The sequence below is a fragment of the Lygodium microphyllum genome, chromosome 3 (genome assembly GCF_053477565.2).
Source record: "Lygodium microphyllum isolate KBCC chromosome 3, Lygodium_microphyllum_v1.1.10, whole genome shotgun sequence".
NCBI classification, from domain to species: domain Eukaryota; kingdom Viridiplantae; phylum Streptophyta; class Polypodiopsida; order Schizaeales; family Lygodiaceae; genus Lygodium; species Lygodium microphyllum.
Window position 1 is genome coordinate 119559160 of NC_141137.1, and position 20359 is coordinate 119579518.

A 20359-nucleotide genomic window follows, 5' to 3' on the forward strand; every position below is an offset into this window, starting at 1 on the left:
ATGCATTTAATGCTCTTTGGATCCAATTTACTCCTCTTGTCCTTGGGCACATGGTAGAATGCCTCACATCCAAAGACACGGAGATGCGCATAAGAGGGTGGCTTACCAGCCAAAACTTCCTCTGCAACCTGGAAATCCAATCCACTGGAAGACGATCGGTTTATATGGAATTTCCAGGGGGGTATCTCCGGGCCGCTTGCTTGGTGCGTACCATGTCTTCTAGGAGAGAGAACTCAGAACTCAAAAGTGAAATGTGTAAAATGAGGTGAAACTTTAAACTTATAGCCAAACTTTTCAAAAACCCTAAAATTTTAATTAATGAATCCACGCTTTGGAAAAATATCACCAGTGCTCCGATTTACATGAAATTTTACTTGTAGGCTCCTCAAGGACACATCAACCACCCAAATTTTTTTTGGCCCCAACAGAAGCCTCTGGATCACCTGTCCGGAGGCTCGCGTCTGGGGATTCAGGGCCCCAGACGCGAGCCTCCGGACAGGTGACCCAGAGGCTTCTGATGGGGCCAAATTTTCAATATAAATGAGTTTTTCTAATGCCCAGCATGAGGGTGAAGTTTCACCAGATTCCGATTTATAAATTTGACGGTAATCTTTTTTTGAAAATGCGTTAACTGCATTATATTGCACTGATAATGTATTGTCAACCTCGCAATTGTAGATTAAATGTACTGATAATGAGTGTGCGCAACTGCAGATTAAATGTATTGTCAACCTCGCAATGCGAAACATTGGAAACTTAAAAATTGACAAAAAATAAATCATGGGTAAAATGGAATATTGCATATCGGATATACTATTGCCAAACCACTAAATATAGTAAGCATATAGTGCATCGGCCCATGTACAACCAATCACCGACGTGTACGTGGTTGCACATTGAATTTATCCTCAACAAAACTACTTACAAAATTGGAAACTTGAAAATTCACACAATGCGAAACATGGTCAAAATAGAATATCACATATTGGATTTAGCATTGCGAAACTATGAAATACACGGTAGATAGTGCATCGCACCAAGTACAACTAAAGCTAGGGAAAATTTAGCTCCATTTTGCAGGCCACTACTATCAAATACTTGAAGGTCTACCGGAAAGATAACCCAAAACTAAGCTCCTTACAATCTACAACCAAACCTGAGCTAAAAACATAGATCCAATTACAAGGTAGCTTCTCAAAGCATATTGTTGACATTAAGATTAAATGCATCCTTGTTATTGTGGATCCTGCGAACAAGAACCAGATCTATGGGCTTAATAGTGATACGTCGGGCATGAATGGCTAAAAGTTGACCATCACTCATTAGATCAATCAAGTAGCTTTCAGCTGCTTCTTGGAGAGCAAGCAAGGCTTGGCTTGACCATCGCCCCACATTCCTTGCCTGGTTCCTCGAAAAGAACTTGTGATGATGCCCTGACTGTAGATCTTGCAGTATTTCTCGCACCAACCTGGAGAATGGTGCCTTAGGAATAATCAAGTCGGCACTCTTCTGGAATTTCCTTATCTTGCGTAGCACAGCTGTGCCTGGTCTCCATCTTCGCTTTTTATGTGTTGGAGGGCGTGTATTACGAGCTGGAGCAGTAGTGGGAGGTGGAGCAGCTGGAGCATGTGGACCACCATTTCTGGACAATGGCGAACCATCATTATCGACCACACTAGGGCCACCATTGTTGGCCACAGTAGCGCCACCATTATTGGCTGCAGTAAGGCCACCGTTATCGGTCACCAGGGGATCTTTGTCACTCACAGTACGCTCACTAGATTCGGAAGAGTGTTGAGCTCTTGCTCTCGCAGGCGCCTTTTTGATAGGAAGCTTGGAACGTGCCATGGCTGTGATGATGAAGGATAGAAAGGTGGAGGGTAGAGTGGAGAGCAATGGGAAAAAATGAAAGGAGAGACGACTTAAATACGAAACTTTCAAACTTACTGTGGTGTAAATGAATTTTAATTTTTCATTTTATTTCATTTCTCCACCCCATCCCTATCTCTCTCTATCTCCTGACACCCCCCTCATGCCCCCCCTCTCTCTCTAGGCTAGTGAATGTTCCAATGTTTGGAATTTTCATATCTTTGTCTTAGGATTTCAAAATTCGACTTTTCATAATTAAAAAACAAAGTTTGAAATCGACTTTGAAAAACATAGTGACAAACCTTTAAAATTTTAAAGAAATTTTATAAGACATCTCATGTTAGAGATATGAGTATTGATGTGTCATATCCTTGGGACTTGTGCTCTCTTGTGGACTCTAAATGCATCAAAATTATTATCTTTATCTAGGTCTCCATTTTTTGCCATCTCTCTCTTGGGTTGCCAACCATTCTGCGTGCCGTTGTCTAGCTATGCTATTTTCATATCTTGCTTTTCTCACTTCATATATTGCCCTACTTATTGATTCTGCTTGAGATGTTTTGGACTTCTTTTCTTTTTCCTCGTATCGTATCTCTAGTCTCCTATACCACCATTGGAATAATTGCCTCATAGAATTGGAATCATTGATGCCACCTCCATGATCAATTGCCTTTTGAAAAGCATAGCGAGCTTGCCAGTGAGATCTTTCCATGCCTTGAGTTGACCATATTGCCAAACTTCCTTGATCTGCAAAGTATGGACCATGTGCTTCAAGTATATGCTGCACAAGAAAAGAGATTAGAAACACAAAGTAATTCGAAATGATGATTTTTTTTTGCAATGGTGATAATACTGACCATGTAGTGTGTTATGCTATTTGTAGTCCATGCCTCCACCATGGACTTATGAAATTTAGCAGCTGTCTCTTTAAATGCATTGGCATCACCATCCATAAACCTCAACTTCTGTAAGAGAGCTGCTAATCTATCTAGGTGTATCCACACTTCTGCCTTCGCAATCCTCGTTCGTCCCCCATTGCTCCGATCTGAAACAACAAGGTGCAACTTTTTCCATGCTTCGTACTTCTCTGGTTGTTTTACTAGTATATTGCCTTCCTCATCTCGAGGTGGAGATAAAAACTTCCTAGCCTTGGGTCCGCCAAAGCATGGTTTACAAGAAACATTTCCACTCTTCCCCGATTTTTTCTCGTCCTTTTTTATTTCTACTTGGCCTCCGTGCAATCCAACTTCAGAGAGGACTTGTTCTACCTTCTTGCATGTAGCATTAGATTCTGACACGGGCTGCATCTTGTATGCAAAGCATATATATTCATATACTAGCTTCTCAATTATTCTAACCAAACAATGCAATGTGCAAAAGTGAACCCTTGTTAGTGGTATTTTCAAAATAGGGCGCCAGTTTGGATCCACTGGAATTAGCATTCCATTTCTCATGACTTTCTGATCACGTGTCGGAGCACCCTGTTGTCCTGCCTTGGCAAGCCATTCTTTCTTTCCATCTTTCCCTTTCTTCCTAGTTTGCATGCAGTATATGCACGGAAATTTTGCATTTGCTGCATTTGATAAACCAAACATACACTTCAATGTTTTTAAATCGCCTACAAGATGCCATTCAACTTGATAGTTCCCAAACCCCTCAACGTGTAAAACTGCTCCATTATTTTGCTGTTGAATAACACTGGGTATATTAGTGAGGTTAAAAAAAACTTCAAGTACTTCATGGTCCTCCTTTGGTACTTCAAATGCTGCAAGCCACCATATTTCATTCTCCGATTGTACACTGAAGTATAAAGGATGTTTTTCATCGATGTTGGGATCCAATGCTCGATTCATAAGTGTTATACTCACACGCTCAAGTTTTTGCCCCTTGATAATCTCACTCTCATCAAGTTTGAGGACAAACTTAAGCTTGCCTCTACATTCTTCCATAGACATATTGTAGAACTTGACCATAGCAATCTGAACCCTACATATATCCAATACAAAGTTGTTGGATGCATTCAATACAAAGGCAACTTCTTTGGAACCATACTTCAATATGTGTGTGTGTTCCAGATGCGTAGGCTCACCAATTAGTTCTAAAACTTTCTCATTTAGTTGTTTTCGAGCCTTCGTCACGTGAAATGGTTTTGGCAAAGGCATTACTCGCTTAGTATTGAAGACTTGCTTAAAACCTGTATCCAATTGTTGATAGATCATACTATATGACTTAGAACTCATTCCCACCTTGTCACATAATCCCTGAGCATCTGTAGCAGTAAATAAGTTGCTCACATCCCTAAGACGTTCACTAGCAACACCATCCACAATGTCCCTGAATTTACGATTTTCCAATGCATTTTTGACCATATCCTTGCTAAGGACTTTGGCAATAGTATCATTCTCTGCATGAGGAAACATATTTTTCATTGTAGTAGATTGAGCATATATCCATCTATGATATTGTCCACTTCCTTTGGCTAATTGGCCAATTGGTTTAACGGATCGGATGCGCCAACGTGCCTCTTTGGTTTTTAAAGTGGGCCCAATCTCCAAAGTTTTTGTGAGCTTCCTCTCTATGTTTCGATTCTCCTTCTCCAAGTCATCGACTTTAGACTATAACTCCATATTCTGCACGTGTGTAGCATGCATAGCATCTTCAATGACAGACATTGCTTGTTGTAGGTTATGGTTCTCTCTATCCTTCTCAGCCAATAATCTATCCTTTTCCATCAAAGACTGCATATTCCCTTGTAATCTTGTCTGCATATTTGTCAAGGTTTGATGAGCCCCTGCTAATCCTTGTGTGACAAGTCTGCATGTGTATCCATACAATCCTTCATTGCCTTCACAAGCAAACTTTACAAATGATGCAAGCCCTTCAAATTGTGGTGGCCTTCGAGTGAGTGGATCGGGTGGATAAATGCACCCATCAACCCAAAGGTCCACATTTTTTTCCCCTGCATTTCTTTCTTGTTGCATCCTGCATCTTATTGCATCATCTCTTTCCACAGTTCTTTTGAACATTGGTGCATATTCATCCTCCAATTGAAAGTGAATATCTCTCTTTCTCTTGGTATATCCTGCACTTGCATTCTGGAAAAAAAAAAAGTATGCAAATGTTAACTTGGATTAATATTCAAATCGCAGAACTACACCCCTTTGATTCACTATATCTGTGTTTTTTTTAAAACCCAGTTGGTTCTTGTCTCTTTCTCTTGCTTTCAGTCTTGATAGACCCTAATCAGCCTGTAATCTTGGCTTTTAATCTACCTCTAATTAGCATCAAATCTTATCTTCTGTTCCATCCAAAATATTCTCTCTCTCTCTCAACAAAAATTCATCAAGGAAAAACATTCATATTGAAGCTTGGCTAGTGGAAAACAATAACATCATCTTATCTTCTGCCCTAATTTACTATCTGTCACTCTATCACTTATTTTCTTTGTTCATCTCACACAGTCCTCTCTGTCCCCCCCTCTCCCCTCCTCTCTCTCTCTCTCTCCCCCCTCTCTCTCTCTGTATGAATTGATGCTTAAGGACTGAACAACAACTGTGAAGAATAATAACATCACAAAGATTAAAAAAATAAAGATACCTCCATTATCACTGGATTGCTTGTAGTATAGACAGTTGAAGACGGAGATTTCTTACTGCATATTTCTGAAGAGGAAGATGGCTTGTAGCAAGGTAGAGTGTGTTGTAGATAGAGATTATTTGATTTCAACAAATGGTATCAAAACTACTCCTCAATGCTGCTTCAGAATAACTCGTATGCAAGAAACCATATTCTGGAGGGAAAGAGAAGAATGCACAAAATTTGGGACAAAACTAGAGCTTTCTGAGGGAATGAAAAAATGCCCAGAAATAGGTATATACTTGTCCAAAAAAGATGAAAATTTACAAGGAAACTCTCGAGTCAAAAAGGTGTCTCTGGGTAAAAAATAATCTTAAAATATGATGTGTACATCATTTTATATCGTTTTTTAACTTCCGCCCTTTTAAGAAGCGAGAATGAGAATGATTGAAAAGTCATGAGGGCATTAAAGAGTCATGAGGGCATTAAAGAATGATTGGCTGCATTTTTAGAAAAAATAAAATTATATTTTTTTAGTTATGAGGATTTTGAGAAAAAGTGACCTTATCTTGCAGTTTGGGAATAAAATAATAGGTGAAATCTATTGAAAACACAAAAATGAGATTTGCTTGATTGTAGAAGATCTCTTTTTATAATATTATTTTGGAATCTCTTTTTAGAGAGAGAGAGGTGAGAGAAACCCCTTAAGGGGCAAAAAAGAGAGTCCATATTTCTCCTAATGACAGGACATCTTCGCACGCATGTCTCCAGACCAACTCGCCAAATTCAGAGAGATGGCAGACCAGGAGCTATCTCGTTCTTCGTCAGGGCGCTCTGCTAGATCTGCTTCAGCACGATCAGATGATTCGACTTCGAGTAGACGATCTCAACACTCACGACTTGGGCCAGAGGGAGGGAGTGCATCGGGATCAGAGGGATGCTACTGTGGAGACACGGATGTGGTGTCTCCATCTCGTTGTTCAGCTGGAGTTGCATCACCTCCAAGATTTGTCACACCTGTGGGGACGTCTACTCCAGTTACTCCGGCTTTTGTGCAGCCGTCAGCAAGTGGCACCCCTTTGGGTGCCACTCCGAGAGAGATTACCCCCGTCGGTACACCGGATGCAGAGGGGTCTCTTGGATATGCGCAAGAGCATGGACGCAGATGGGAGAGGACCTATCTTAGGCAGACCCCTAGGAGTTATGGATATCTGGTCGATAGTAAGTCAGGAGCCATCATCATGAATGATGAGAGGAGGAGGGTGATGGCTCGCATGAGAGAGTTGTGCCAACAAGTTTTTCTGCACAACGTCTTGGATCATTGAAAGAACATACCGGAGGGGAGCAAGGACTACATAGTAGCATCCTTACATGAGGAGTTTCCGGTGCCAGCTGCAATAGATAGATTCTCTACGGGTTGGATGATGAATTGCATGCGTGCATACATGTCACATAGACGATCCCACGCACGTAAGGCAATCAAGAGTGGGCTGCAAAGCCCGAGTGGTTAGATGCAGACGACTGGTGCCGACTAAGGGAGAAGGCTACAGATTCTCCAGGACGTTGGAGTCAGTAGCGCGAGGCGGCGAGGGCACGACTTGAGGCCGGAGTGGTCCATCATCTTGGGAGTGGCGGCCACAGGACATATTTGGAGGACTTTGTAAGTTTTTCTTTTGTTTTGCTTGTTTGTTTTTTTGAAATATTCTTTGTACTGACAATCATGTTTCTAACAGTTAGCATTTTATTTTTTTTGCAGCACTCCATTACAAATCGCGATCCGACCGGCCTTGAGACTCGATATGCAGAGAGGCACGGTCTCAATGCATTGATCGACCGATTGTATAGACGCAGCGGCCCTGTAAGTCACTCATCTTTCTTGTTCATAGTTACCATGAGATATTTGAATGCATTATTGTATGGTGGACTGATATGTTGTTTCTTTTTCTGCAGAGTCCATTCGATGCTCCTTTGTGGCGGGACGAGCTTTCCGGGGACGAGGATGCGTAGCTCGCCCTTGGATCCCTGGAGCTCACACACTTTTATTTTTGAGTCGCCTGATCTATGTAGACATGTTCTATGTATTAGTGATATCCTGTCATGATTGTACCAATCGCTTTTTATGAGATCATGTATTTATTTCATGTATCAGTTTTATGATTTCAGTATACATTGTTTTTGTTTGCAAGCACTTTGTACACAGTAGTGCAAAAACTATTTTGTATGGCTCTCATAAAGCACACAGTGCTATATGTGGCCCTGCCACAAAAAAAGAATTATCCCTGTTACCATCGCTATTAGCGTCGTAAATTTTACTGCTCGCGTCGCTATTGGCATTGCTATGCGCGTCACAAACTGTCGCTATTAGCGTCGCTATTGGCGTTTGCGACGCTGATAGCGACGCCAATAGCGACGTTTCTATGGTGTCGTTAATAACGACGCTTTTTGCGACGACGGGGGCAAATTTTGTTATTTGTATTTTCGTTGCTTTAAACATCAATATAAGGCCTATATCTTGTAGTGCAATTAGTATAATCGATCGTGCACTATTTGACTTAGTGGGTCACTTTCCTTTATATTATATCTTATTTATACTTTGTGTACATTACATAGTGTGAGGAAGAAGGAAGAAAAACCAATAAGAAAATGTTTTGGCCTCCGCCTCTCTTCTTGTGTTATTGAGTGAGCTTGCTCTTGCATGTATTGAGTGTGTTCGGTGTAGACGTAGCTCAACCAAGTCTCCCCACCATGCAATTTGTGATAAGTTCAACCCTTGATTTGCTAAATTGGTAAGGATTTTCAAAGTACAAGTGCTTATATTGTGGCAACTAGTTTGCATGATAAAATCAAAAACAAAATTTTAGCATAATCCTACCATTATGTGAGAGATTATCTTGCACTCTAGGATATTTGTGATTTAGATATCATCTTTTTGTGTTTGGGATTTTCTCATTCTTCAAGATGATATTTAAAAACTTATTATTCAAAACTATATATTGAAATAAATTAAGTTTGATAATTACTTAAATAAATATGTATAAATATAATTATATACTATTAATTTTATATTAACTCATTAATGATACATTTAATGAACAAATGCTCAAAGAAAATAAGTATTACACTTAAAATTAAAAATTATAGTAAAACTAGTCAAAAAGTAGAAAGGGAGAAAGTAGTCATCCAAAACCTTTCGAAATGTAAGAACCTTCAAAATTTAATCATGTACATAGTTTTTTTATTAAAAAAACATTTTGAATCGAAATGTGTTTTATTTAGAAAATATCCATGCATTACTCTGTTATGCCTGGAATAAAGATGTAATGTGTATGTAAGAACCATTATTTGGGCCAAATAATGCTACTTAAGTAAGGGAAAGGCAAGACATAGGAAAAAATATCACAAAAAGGCACGCTTATATAAGAAAGCATAGTTACCAAGAGAAAAAAAAGCACTAAATTTATGTAGTGCATTGAGTTGGAGAGAAAAAGAATGTAATTTGGCAAGTTTTACAAAAAGTGTGTCTAAAGGAGGTAAAGTTGATGCGCTACTCAAGTTAGCCAAAACAATCACAAGATCTTGCGCTTTTTTATTTGTATAATGAAAAAAAAAATATGGATCCTTAAAGAAAGCAAGAAAAGGACAAGACATAGGAAAAAACATAAAAAACAAGGATGCTTCCATGCCTATACACTATGCACACATGTATCATGGCCATATTATTGTGAGTATAAGGGTAGTAGGCATGTCTCTTATATTACCTCATACATGTCATGCATATTCTATCACATCTATATACATTGCAGTCATGTACATTACAGCCATAAATATAATGGGTATATCTATTGTGGCTACATATATAGCCATAAAAAGGGAAGAAACACAAGATAAAAATTGGTATTGAAAGTGCATTACTCTCTTCAGGATTTTTCTCTTTATAAAGGAGATGTGTCACCTGTCAGCGTTTAAAAAAAATTTAAACCCTATTTACACTCATACAATAGTTATATAACCTCCCTTTTACACTTATCCGATATATTTAAAACATTATTGCATAATCCCTTTTTTAGATATAAGATTTTGTATTATGTTTAGTTTTTCATATTGATTCACATCACTCCAAATGTAGTATTTCATGGTATGAATTATCTTGAATACTAAAAATGTAGTATTTCAAAATTGTAACAAATAATTTATATTTCCCTTGGTTCCCTCTTCCCCCTTCCCCAAGGCCCAACCCCCTCTCCTTACTTTAATGATAAGAGGGGGGAAATTAATGGGGGCCTACCCCCAATCTATATGCTTATGCACTTTTTGAAAAAGCCTCACTCCCTTGCACTTACATGATTCAATAAGTTACCCATGGCGAACTCCCTAGGTTTAGTCTATGCTTAGCAATGCATTCATGGGGAAAAAAAAATACAGAGATTTCTTTGAGTACTTTTCCTAAACAAAGACTCTTGTATTTGTGTACAAAATCTTGGACCATTACATATAATGATTAATATTCTACACCTAAATGCATAGCACCTGCATTCCACATGATTAAGGATTCCATGGTTTTCCAAATTATAGTTTAGTAGAGTATTTATTTGTGGACTAAGCAAGTTCGAGTGGAATTTTTGTGTATATGGGTGGCTCATATATGTTGTGTGCTAAGAGAAAATTAGCTTGTAAGGGAGTGTTAGTTTTTGTCCATGTTGTTGATTGACTTTAAAAAGCCACACTAGCTCAAAGAGATGCCTAGTATAAGCACTCAAGGCATCAAAAGATATGCAAGTGATGGAATTTATGTCTTACAAGTGGCCTAGTACTAGCTAGGTTAGGATCCAACTCAAGGCATCAAAAGAACTACAAATGATGGGATTTATGTCTTACAAGTGGCTTCATTGAAATTTTTGGAAGATTTAATGGACTATTTTAGTGTATCATTCTTGCTTGAAGGTCAAAAAGGTTGTTTTTTGCTAATTGACTAAAGTACAAATGCATATAAGATCTTTTTGCTTAGTGCAACACTCATGGGGGGTTGGCATTGTGACTTGACCAAACCTTGAGAATAGAGATATTATTTTTAGATCAAAAGAACATGCAACTTTTTGGGAAATAATTTTGATTAAGACTTCTTGAATCATAAAGTTCCAATCGATAACTATTTTGATGTATATTTAAAGCCACTTTGAGACTACTATGAAATTTGGAAACCTAAAACTAATGATGTTATTATATTGTGAAAGACATGAACATTCACTTTTCTTGATATATTAAGGTTTTCAATACTTTCGTGTAGAAATTTGAATTTAAGCATCCCTCTTTACAAAATGACAAAAAATTACCATAATGAAACCATTTCAACCATTACAGGATCAATATAAGAAAACTCGATGATTTTATATAAGTAAATCCTACTCTTAGAAGTAAATATACAAAGGGAAGTTGAGATGTTGAAATTTTCAAGTAGAAATTTTGGTGGTTGTAGATTATTTCTCTAAGTACTTTTTGCATCATCATCCTGGTATTTGCTCCATTAAAAACTTCAAGAATTAGAGACTGGTTCTTTTGAGGTTGATGGTGTTTCACTTGTCTCACGAGTTTCATTTGATGGGTTTTCTTTTTCAATGGTATGAGCTTCCTTTTCAATGGTACGAGTTTCCTTTGATGGGATTTCAATGGTCTCTTGAGTTTCATGTGTTCTAGCTAAATATTTTCCACGAACAAATCCTCCGGCAACAAGTGCAAGTATGTAGAAGAAGTGGGTTATTGCAAGAGTAATCAACAATGCCTCCAACAATTTCTGCATTTAAGACTACATGTTACTTGTTGTAATAATAGTGCTCTTTGAAACATAACATGTTAGCAAGGGAATTTGGTAAAATCAATCATTGTTTCTCAAGTCATCATAAAGTAACTAAACTAAATACTAAAAAGCTTTTATGTCTAATATTGTGCTCAATGCACAATTTCAAGATTAAGATAATTGATTTGAATGATGAGCTTTAAGTTTCTTCCGATTGAGGTTGTTGTACAGAAAGGTCCAAAAAATACAATTAATTTATGGAAAGTGGAATCACAGTGTGAATTAACCCTATTTAGTGTTAAGGAACATGCCCTATGCATTCATGATTAATACCATAAGTTAAACTACATGGAACTACATGCAAGTCATACAACATGAACCTAAATTTTTGGATAATATGGTTTCAACAGTATCATAGAGAAGATAATTATCTATGTTTTCACATGTTTGCACATCTGATGGTGATGATTAATGAAATAATTAGAGAAGTTAAAAGCAATTGATTAGCTCTAATTTTTGCTAGATGGCTCACAAATAAGACCTCAAGTATCTTGCTTACTCTAAATTAGTACTTGCATTTACTTTCTTCACGCTCACAATGTTAACTCATGAACCTTTTTTCCCATGTCAATGAAGGAAAAATAAATATGTTCAGGCTTCTCATTTTCCTTTATGCAACAAAGTACGAGGAAAAAGCATTCAAGGTTTAAGGAATTTTCATCTTTTGCATTTTGTTATTAATATTCACAATAGCAAGTTATCAAGTTTAGGTAGTTTATCCAATAACCAATTTTTTATATGAAGTTTAGTAGAAAGTGCACCAAGTTGAAAATTCTAGGGCTCCCCAAGCTTATCTCCTTGGATGCGAGCCTGCAAAGAAAGCAGATTAAATAATTAGTCAAAATGGGATATTATTGGTAGTGTTTATGGATGTAAATTTGATAGTAAAGATTAAGGTTTAAAGCTAAGGGTGTTGTGTGGAAAAAAGTATTTGGCCTAGGCTAAGGGGTAAATAAAATGCATTTATCTAGTACCATGGCTTTCCTTTAGTAGAGATTCAACTTATTGGGAATTGCACTTACCATTTCTTCTCAAGATGTGCCCTTCAGTATACCAGAATGAATATATTTCCTTAAGTAGACTCGAGTCAACAGTATTATGAATCATAATCTCCAATTTTTCTCAAATCATAATCTCTGATTCTTCTCAAGATCTTTCCTTGACCAATACCAAGATGTGCCTCAAGTATACCAAGAGGAAGTTGAGGTTGATGGAGCACAAAGGGTTCTTAGCCAAGAACTTGCAAGGCAAAGTAGCCTACAAGGATGAAGATGTGCACTTCATTATGTCAATATGGAGGGTGACACGAGGAAATTGGAGGGCGAAGGAGCCTCTAGGCTCTAGGGATGTGTTGTGTTAAGGCTAGTGGAAGGGGCAGAATGCTCTCTCTCTCTCTCTCTCTCTCTCTCTCATATATGTTGGGAACACCTTCTTCTTTCTCTCTTTCTCAAGCACCGTGGATAGGGTTGATTACGAGAGAAGTATGTAAAGAGTTAGATCGTATAATTACCCCATAGCAAGGAGAGTGAGCAGCCACGCGATGAGAGCTGAGGCAGTGGCCGACGATGAGAATGGCGACGATGTGATGATGTTGCCGTCATGACGATGCAGCAGCTGGGCTAACCCGCTGAAGACACTCGCCACCCCAACCACGCCCGCCACCAACGCAAACACCACCACGAAGAAGCTGGCTGGATTGTACGACACCGCTGCGATAATAATAATAATAAATAATCATCGTCATCCCCAAATTTGCATTATTTGAATAATTACTAATAATCATATCCTGATTTGCATTAATCATAGATAATCAATCCGCACTCTGTTTTTATGTCTACTTCGTAATAAGAAAGCAAATCGAAATTAATTTTTAAATCAAGAATCTTGCAATCAAGATTTCCAATGAATTATCTCCCATAAAAACGACCAAAAAAAAAAAAATCACTTATCTATTCCAATAGATATTTTACCATTCAACTAAACTATTGCTGCCTAGAAGTGAAATCAACCACTTATTTGGTAGGCACAAATTTATAGATAATGTCCACCAAAAATTACCCCAAGTGTGCCCCACCTTTCATACCTGTATAAAAGAAAGGCCCTCCGACAGGCAACCCTTTTCCCCAAACGACACCTAGCTAAGTATGTTGTCCCTCCCTCACACCTGTCACAATAGTATAAAAGAAACACCATCGGGATGGCAATTATTTCCCCCCGATCACACCTAGTATAAAAAGAATGCCCTCGAGTCGGTAACCCTTTCCTCTCGATCCAACAGTGCTAAGATGTGACAATCAGAGTTGCATCACCATTGCATAAAATCTAGTTTTTGATGCACGGACCAAACGCACCTAACACCTAGCTAAGTATGTAGTCCCTCCCCCCCACACCTATCATACCAATACTAGGCGTTCCACGCCTAGGCTCACTTCGCACCGGGGCGGGCATGATTTTCGCGGGTGGGGGCGGGTGTTGGACGTGTGGCACCCGCCCCCGCGTTCTCTTTTTTGTCTTGTGGGGGAGGTGGGGGGCTAGCACATAGCACCCACCCCCCACCTCTTGTTAACTAATAGTATAGATGTAAAGAAACGCCCTCGAGCCAACAACTATTTCCCTCCAACCACACCTTGTATAAAAAGAAATGCCCTCATCAAGAATGCAACCCTTTCCACCCAACCACACCTAGCTAAGTAGGGCTAAATCACACCTACCTAAGTAGGCAAAGTCGAGGACTAAACCACACCTAGCTAAGTGGGTATAATCCGTCCCTTAAAGAGGCTCATGATGTTGTCACGAGTCCAAGTCCCAATATTCCACATGTGGGAATTATGGTGAGAAGTTGTCTAAAACACAATGCGATAACCCACTAGCAATTAATTACATGTGCAGAATGCATTAGCTTAATGAATAATGCGCATACCATCCCAAGTCTGATCATTAGCTTAATGAATCATGCGCATACCATCCCAAGTCTGATCATTAGCTTAATGAATCATGCGCCTACCATCCCAAGTCTGATCGATGGCCACGTCTAGAATCCAGCCGGCAATCACAAGCGATGCGACGTAAAGGACCAAGTTAATGAGCAGCAGAGCCGCTAGCACTATCAGACGACTGCGTATAAAGATCAACGCCATCGCTGTGATGCTGTCAGCGAATAAAGACCAGAGGATAGGAGGAGGAGGAGGAGGAGGAGGAGGAGGAGGAGAATGACGAAGAAAAGGAGGAGGAGAAGCGGAAGGGGTGGTCTACCGCGATGGAGGGGGGGTTTGATGGACGTGCTTTATAGAGAATGCAGGGATTATGTGTGGATAAGAGCCTGCTTTTGGTCGTAAGCGCTGACAATTCTCAGAAACCTAACCTTTGATTGAAAGGCTTTCTTTTTTCTATGCATGCTTGGAGTCCTCGAATCTCAACCTCCTAGTGGTGGCAGTTTGAGAGAGAGAGAGAGAGAGAGAGAGAGAGAGAGAGAGAGAGAGGAGATCCATGTGTTCCTTCAATACAAGTCTAGTACAATAAGAGCATAAACTGCCACGGACAAGAGCCATAAGAGAGTGATTCGAGAACTTTTAAGAAGCCTCCCATGCTTCTTCTTGGTCTACTTTAGTCACAACAACACCCACAACGAAACCAAAGTTACATTCTCCTTTGTGGTTGCTTGCTAGCACATGCCAATCATTGTCACTTCTACCTAGGAACCAGCACTCAACCCTTCCACAACCTCTTGGCATCTAGCTAGGGGGTGGCTCTGTCCCCGTGCTTACACCAAGGTCGTAGAACTCCTACACTTTAGATCTTGCTCACAACAACTTAGCATCTAGCCAAAGGGTGGCTTATCCCCGTATTTACACTAGGGTTGTAGAACTCTTGCATGCTAGGGGGTGGCTTATCCCCTATTTACACTAAGGTTGTGGAACTCTTGCATGCTAGATTAGTTGCACATGTATAAATAGATTTTTGAACTCAGCTTTCTTTTGCTTTTAAGAACTAAGTTACAGCAAATGTGATGTCCATCTTTTATATTTTTGTTTCATATGTTTCTAGTTTGGATGTCGTGTTTTCTCAAGATTTGAGTGCTCAAGTTATGATGAATATTGATGAAACATAAGAATTTCAACTTTTCTTTGTGATCTACCTATAATATATTAGTTTTATTCTATCGTATTTACTAATTTCAAATCTAGTTTTCTTGTGTTGAGTAAACTAGAGGAAATAGTTAGCTATGAGAACTAAAAAATGTTCATTTTTTTCAAGTATGTCCTTTAAAAACATTATTTCATGAGAAAGTTCTCAACTTGAGAGGTCACTTTATCGCATGCTTTAGCATATTTCTCTATGATTTTCTATAGACATGCATACATTCTTTTTTATAGAAAGTATTTTTAGGCTCACAAACACTAAACTCGAATCAAAACTGTGAGCCTTAGCCGATCATTACAAAAATGACACTTGCATTTCACATAAATTTGGCATGGCATATGTGGTTGTTGGCTATTTCAAAGAGTCATCTCCTTTCAACCATTAGGAAATTTACATGCATTCCTCATTAGAAGAATTTTGAGCTAATTTTGAGGCCTTCTAGGTTAAAGAGAAAAGGAGATCTTCCAATGAGAGAGGTTGCAAAAGAAAAAACATTTTTCCAAAGCATAATATGTATATATACATATATAAAGTGGCTCAACATGGAGACATCTTTGAGGTCTCACTTTTAGTATCATCATACTACCTTAAGCCGCAAAAAGGACACTCCATCCACATTTGTGCAAAACTGCATTTTACTCTCCTAATATTGTACCCACATTTTGATATAAAATTGTGTAGTTTTGACATTACAAATCCATTTGGAGCATGCAAAGAGTCCCAACTTTGAATGCTAACTTTAGACAATTGGAGGTTTGAATTGATAACACAATGATTTTCAATCCTCCTACTAATTGAGCTATCCCAATCAAATTTTTAGTAATTGTTTCTTTTCTTTTTATTCAATGGACCAAATTGTTACTCCTTTTGCTAACTCAAACTAACTTCCAATTTGTCCTAGTGAACACTCAAGCTTTTGAACTCATCTAAAGAGTTCACTTTGCAAACCAATCATAATAAAAATTAAAAAAACAGGCTCCAAAGGCCACATATGCATAAAAGAAATAAAGAAAATTGGCTTAGAAACTCCAACCATAGTTTAAAACCATTGAAATTGCATTCCAAAGGATCAAAAGTGTTCCAAAATTTCTGAAAAGCCATGTATACAACACAAAGTTTTCAGGCCCTAGGTATCCTATTTTAACATTTCAAAACTCATTTAGGGTTTTAGCTTGCTCCAAGAAAAGTGGTGATGTTAAAATCACAAAAATACCATCTAGAAACATTTATGGACTCGTTTGTCTTGAAAGTTTAGGTCCATAGCACTATCACTTATCCACAGATAACATATGACCTAAGTATGATCTAATAAAGTAGCTCCCCCTTGTCTCAAAAACAGTGCTAACCAAATAGTAACTCGCAGCCTTATTTAAACACTCATTTCCCTTTTCAACTTCTTTTTTCAATGCTTTCCAATTCTACCTTGGCCCTCATTTGCTTGGTTTGTGTCACAAGTTTTAAAAAAATGCTTTTATAATAACACCATATTAGAGAATTTGGGAATTTTGCAAGACTTCCCAATTTCAAATAAGTGATAAATATTTGACCACATGGCCAAATCGTGATCCATATTTGAAAGTGGGATTTGGAAAGGTAGCTTATATAGTAGTTAGGATAAACTCCAACTTTAAGTAAGACAACAAGATTCGACCATGTGGTCAAATAATAAAGGTATTGGGGATTTCCAAAGTGCATGGAAATTCCCAAATTCCCAAATTTAGTGTTTAATCATGTTGTGTGCCCATTTTGAGGGCCCCCTCAACCTAGTTAGAAGCAAAACAAAGGTTCCATTGAAGCCTATTTTAGAAAAGAAGGAAAACATGGATGGGGGTGGTGTCGCCCTCTTCACAACCATGACACATCTCCTTGTACACACCCCTACCTTTGACCCTGCGTGCAAGCTTCGATCCTTCTCACCTTTCAACTGGTATCAGAGCTTGGCATTCTCTTGCTCGAGCTCAACTCGGTGCTTCCCGACCTTCGCATCGACTCGCTTCACGCATTGGGTCTCCATCCCGGCAGCCATAGCCGGCCTCTTGAGCTCCCGACTCTCCCCGGCTTCCCGAGCTCCATCCCGACCTTCTTGAGCTTCATCAGGGCCTTGCCCTTGAGGTATTGCTTCAGCATTTGTAGGCATTTGAGTGTATTCTCAGTTTGAAATAGGGCAGGAACAAAGGGCAACCACTCTTCTTGAGCTCCATAGCTCATATCTTCCCTCCCCTTTGCATTGGGCCTTCATGGCTTGGTATGTGCCTACCTTGGGCCATCATTGAGCCCCCCCACACTCAACATTCAGCCACGTGATTAAAGTAGCACTCCAGGCCTCAACACGCTGAATATGGCGCCCATCTTTAGACTTTGACCTCCACGTTTTATAGCTGAATGCTTTGTTGCTCATGGAGCACTCATCATTGGCCTATTTGGAGGGCATTTGAGCCATTTTTGGATGTCATTTTGATGCTTTGGCTTGACATTGAGGTTGGGAGCTGATCATTCTCAGTTTTGAAACTGTCATTCACTACATAACAGTGCTGGAAACAGGGCAGCACCCCTGACACTAACATTTGTTGCTTATGCCTCATTCCATTGGAGCTATTTGATGCCCGTATGCGGTCTACTTCCTACCCGGATGTATTGGGGATGTATGCATTTGGTTTGACCATGATTTTGGCTTGAATTCGGGGCTGAAATCTACTATTTAGAACAGTAAATACATGCTGGAATAACAGTGGGCTGAAGGTACTTTACATGCTTTGGCACTTACCTACCGATACCGGATGTATGCTTTGAGCTTTGGCATGATGTCTCTGACATTTTGGGATGACTTGGAGCGATTTTGGCTTGAATACGGGGCTGAAATCTACTGTTTAGAACAGTAAATACATGCTGGAATAACAGTGGGCTGAAGGTACTTTACATGCTTTGGCACTTACCTACCGATACCGGATGTATGCTTTGAGCTTTGGCATGATGTCTCTGACATTTGGGGACGACTTGGAGCATATGTATGAGATTATGGGATGCTTTTGAGCTTTGCATTAGCTCCCTCTTCACTGGCATTTGGACTGACTTGGCATGCTCGTGGACCGCCTATGCCTCATGTCTCTGCTTGACAGTTAGGCTTTTGCATTACATGCTTTGGTTCGTGACATATGCTATTTGGTTCGTGTATGCCATACTGACATTTGGAGCTTGGATTTGGATGTATTTGAGCATTCCCGGCTTACTTGATCATTGATCTTGGTTGCTATTTGGATGTCATTGAGTTGACCGAGAGCTTATTTGGGCTTATGTATTGCTTCATGGTTAATACGACCGGTGCTTCATGTATGTCATGCTCTCTTGGATGCGCTTGATGCATTGACAGGGTCACTTATCACTGGTGCTTTCTCTTGGGTTGTTTGAGCTTCTGAGCTCGCTTTGTACACCTTTTGTGCCAGTGGAAGCATTTTACATGCTTGCTTGACCTTTGACAGTTGCATGCTATTGGAGCACTTACATATATTTGGAGCAGTTTATGTCTTGAGCAGCTACATACGCATTGAGACTTTGGGATCATACTCCGATCTTTATGGATATGCATTGATGTACTCTTGGTTCACAGGATGCTTATGAGCTGAGTCTCATATTTGGATCTTTCTCTTTGAGCAGACACCTATTTGTGTTAGGTTTTGGCAGTTACAGGAACACTTTGCCTAGAGTGTCTGGGGGTGTGCCTTTCACTGGCAGATGTTATTTTGACATGCTTCGGTGTTGAGCTCATGTTCTTTTCACTGTCATTGGCCTTGCTTATATCCGTTTCATGCCGGCTTTGGACCTAGCATTGTTTGCTTGACATTGGATCCTATTTTGGGACAGTTTGCTTCCTAGACTGCATACCTGCAATTTATTACAGCAAGCAGTTATTGGTGGACTGAGGTGTACTTTTCATGCTGAAATATCCTAATTTGGTGTACCGCACCTAGTACTAAGTGGGCAGCAACTTTTGGCACACTTTGCTCGCCCTTTGGACCCCGTTTTGGTCATTTTTGGGCAATTTCTGCAGTAAAACAGCAAGCAATTTTGGACTGTTTGGGCATTTCCAGCCTGCATAATGGCGTCATCTTCGCATGATAGTGCCATCTTTAACATTACAAAGTTGGATGGTACCAACTACTCTTACTGGAAGAGTCAAATATGGCAGGTTTTGGTGTAGAAATCTCAGATTAAGCCACTTCGGTTGAGTGGAGAGCAGCCTGAAACTATGGACAATGACGATTATGTGCACTATCTTTATATGTCATTCATACACTTGGAGCCTATGATCACACATACACACACATATATACTCTCTCTCTAGGCCCTTAGCACCTAGATTCTCTTGATGCTTTGCATTGATGCTCTCTTAGTGCTTAGCACAAGGGTTTGAAAGCATGTTTTGTATGAAAAGGGGGTTCTTGGGATGTTGATATAAGAATATAATCTGAACTATGAAAGCTTTGGTAACTTAGACTAATACAATGTTGAATACACAAAAATGCAATATATGGGCATGTGGCACTCACTGATATATATGGAGTGAAAGACCAATGAAAGGTGAGAAGGATCGAAGCTTGCATTCGAGCGCTATGGTGGGAGAGTAAGAGCAAGGAAGAGAGAGACAAGAAATGGGAACTCCAACAATCACAATGTGTGATCGAGCCTTCTTTTATTCAAACTGTCACTAAAAGAATAAAGAATAAAGTGACGGTGACGGGCGCTCGCCACCTGCAGTGTGCAGTGGCGGTGACTGTCAGTGTAGTAATACACAAGCGGCTAGGCGGAGGCACCTTTACCCCCAACAACATCCCACTTAAAGGCAAATCTGCCCTAGTGAGGAGTGAAAATAAAAAAGAAGAAAGACAGTACAACATGTACACATGTACAACAGGATGAGGAAAGATG

At 39.4% G+C, this 20359-nt stretch overlaps 1 protein-coding gene across 1 annotated transcript; it reads right to left on the bottom strand.

The window, feature by feature from the left end:
* Positions 1–10804: 10804 nt before the first annotated feature.
* Positions 10805–14539, bottom strand: LOC148038816 (membrane protein PM19L-like). Its single transcript, XM_087675472.1, has 4 exons — positions 14301–14539; positions 12807–13005; positions 12058–12106; positions 10805–11233 (listed from the first exon to the last, which is right to left on the bottom strand). The coding sequence occupies exons 1-4, from the start codon at positions 14431–14433 to the stop codon at positions 10976–10978; spliced, it is 639 nt and encodes a 212-aa protein (XP_087531598.1). The 5' UTR covers positions 14434–14539; the 3' UTR covers positions 10805–10975.
* Positions 14540–20359: the final 5820 nt, after the last annotated feature.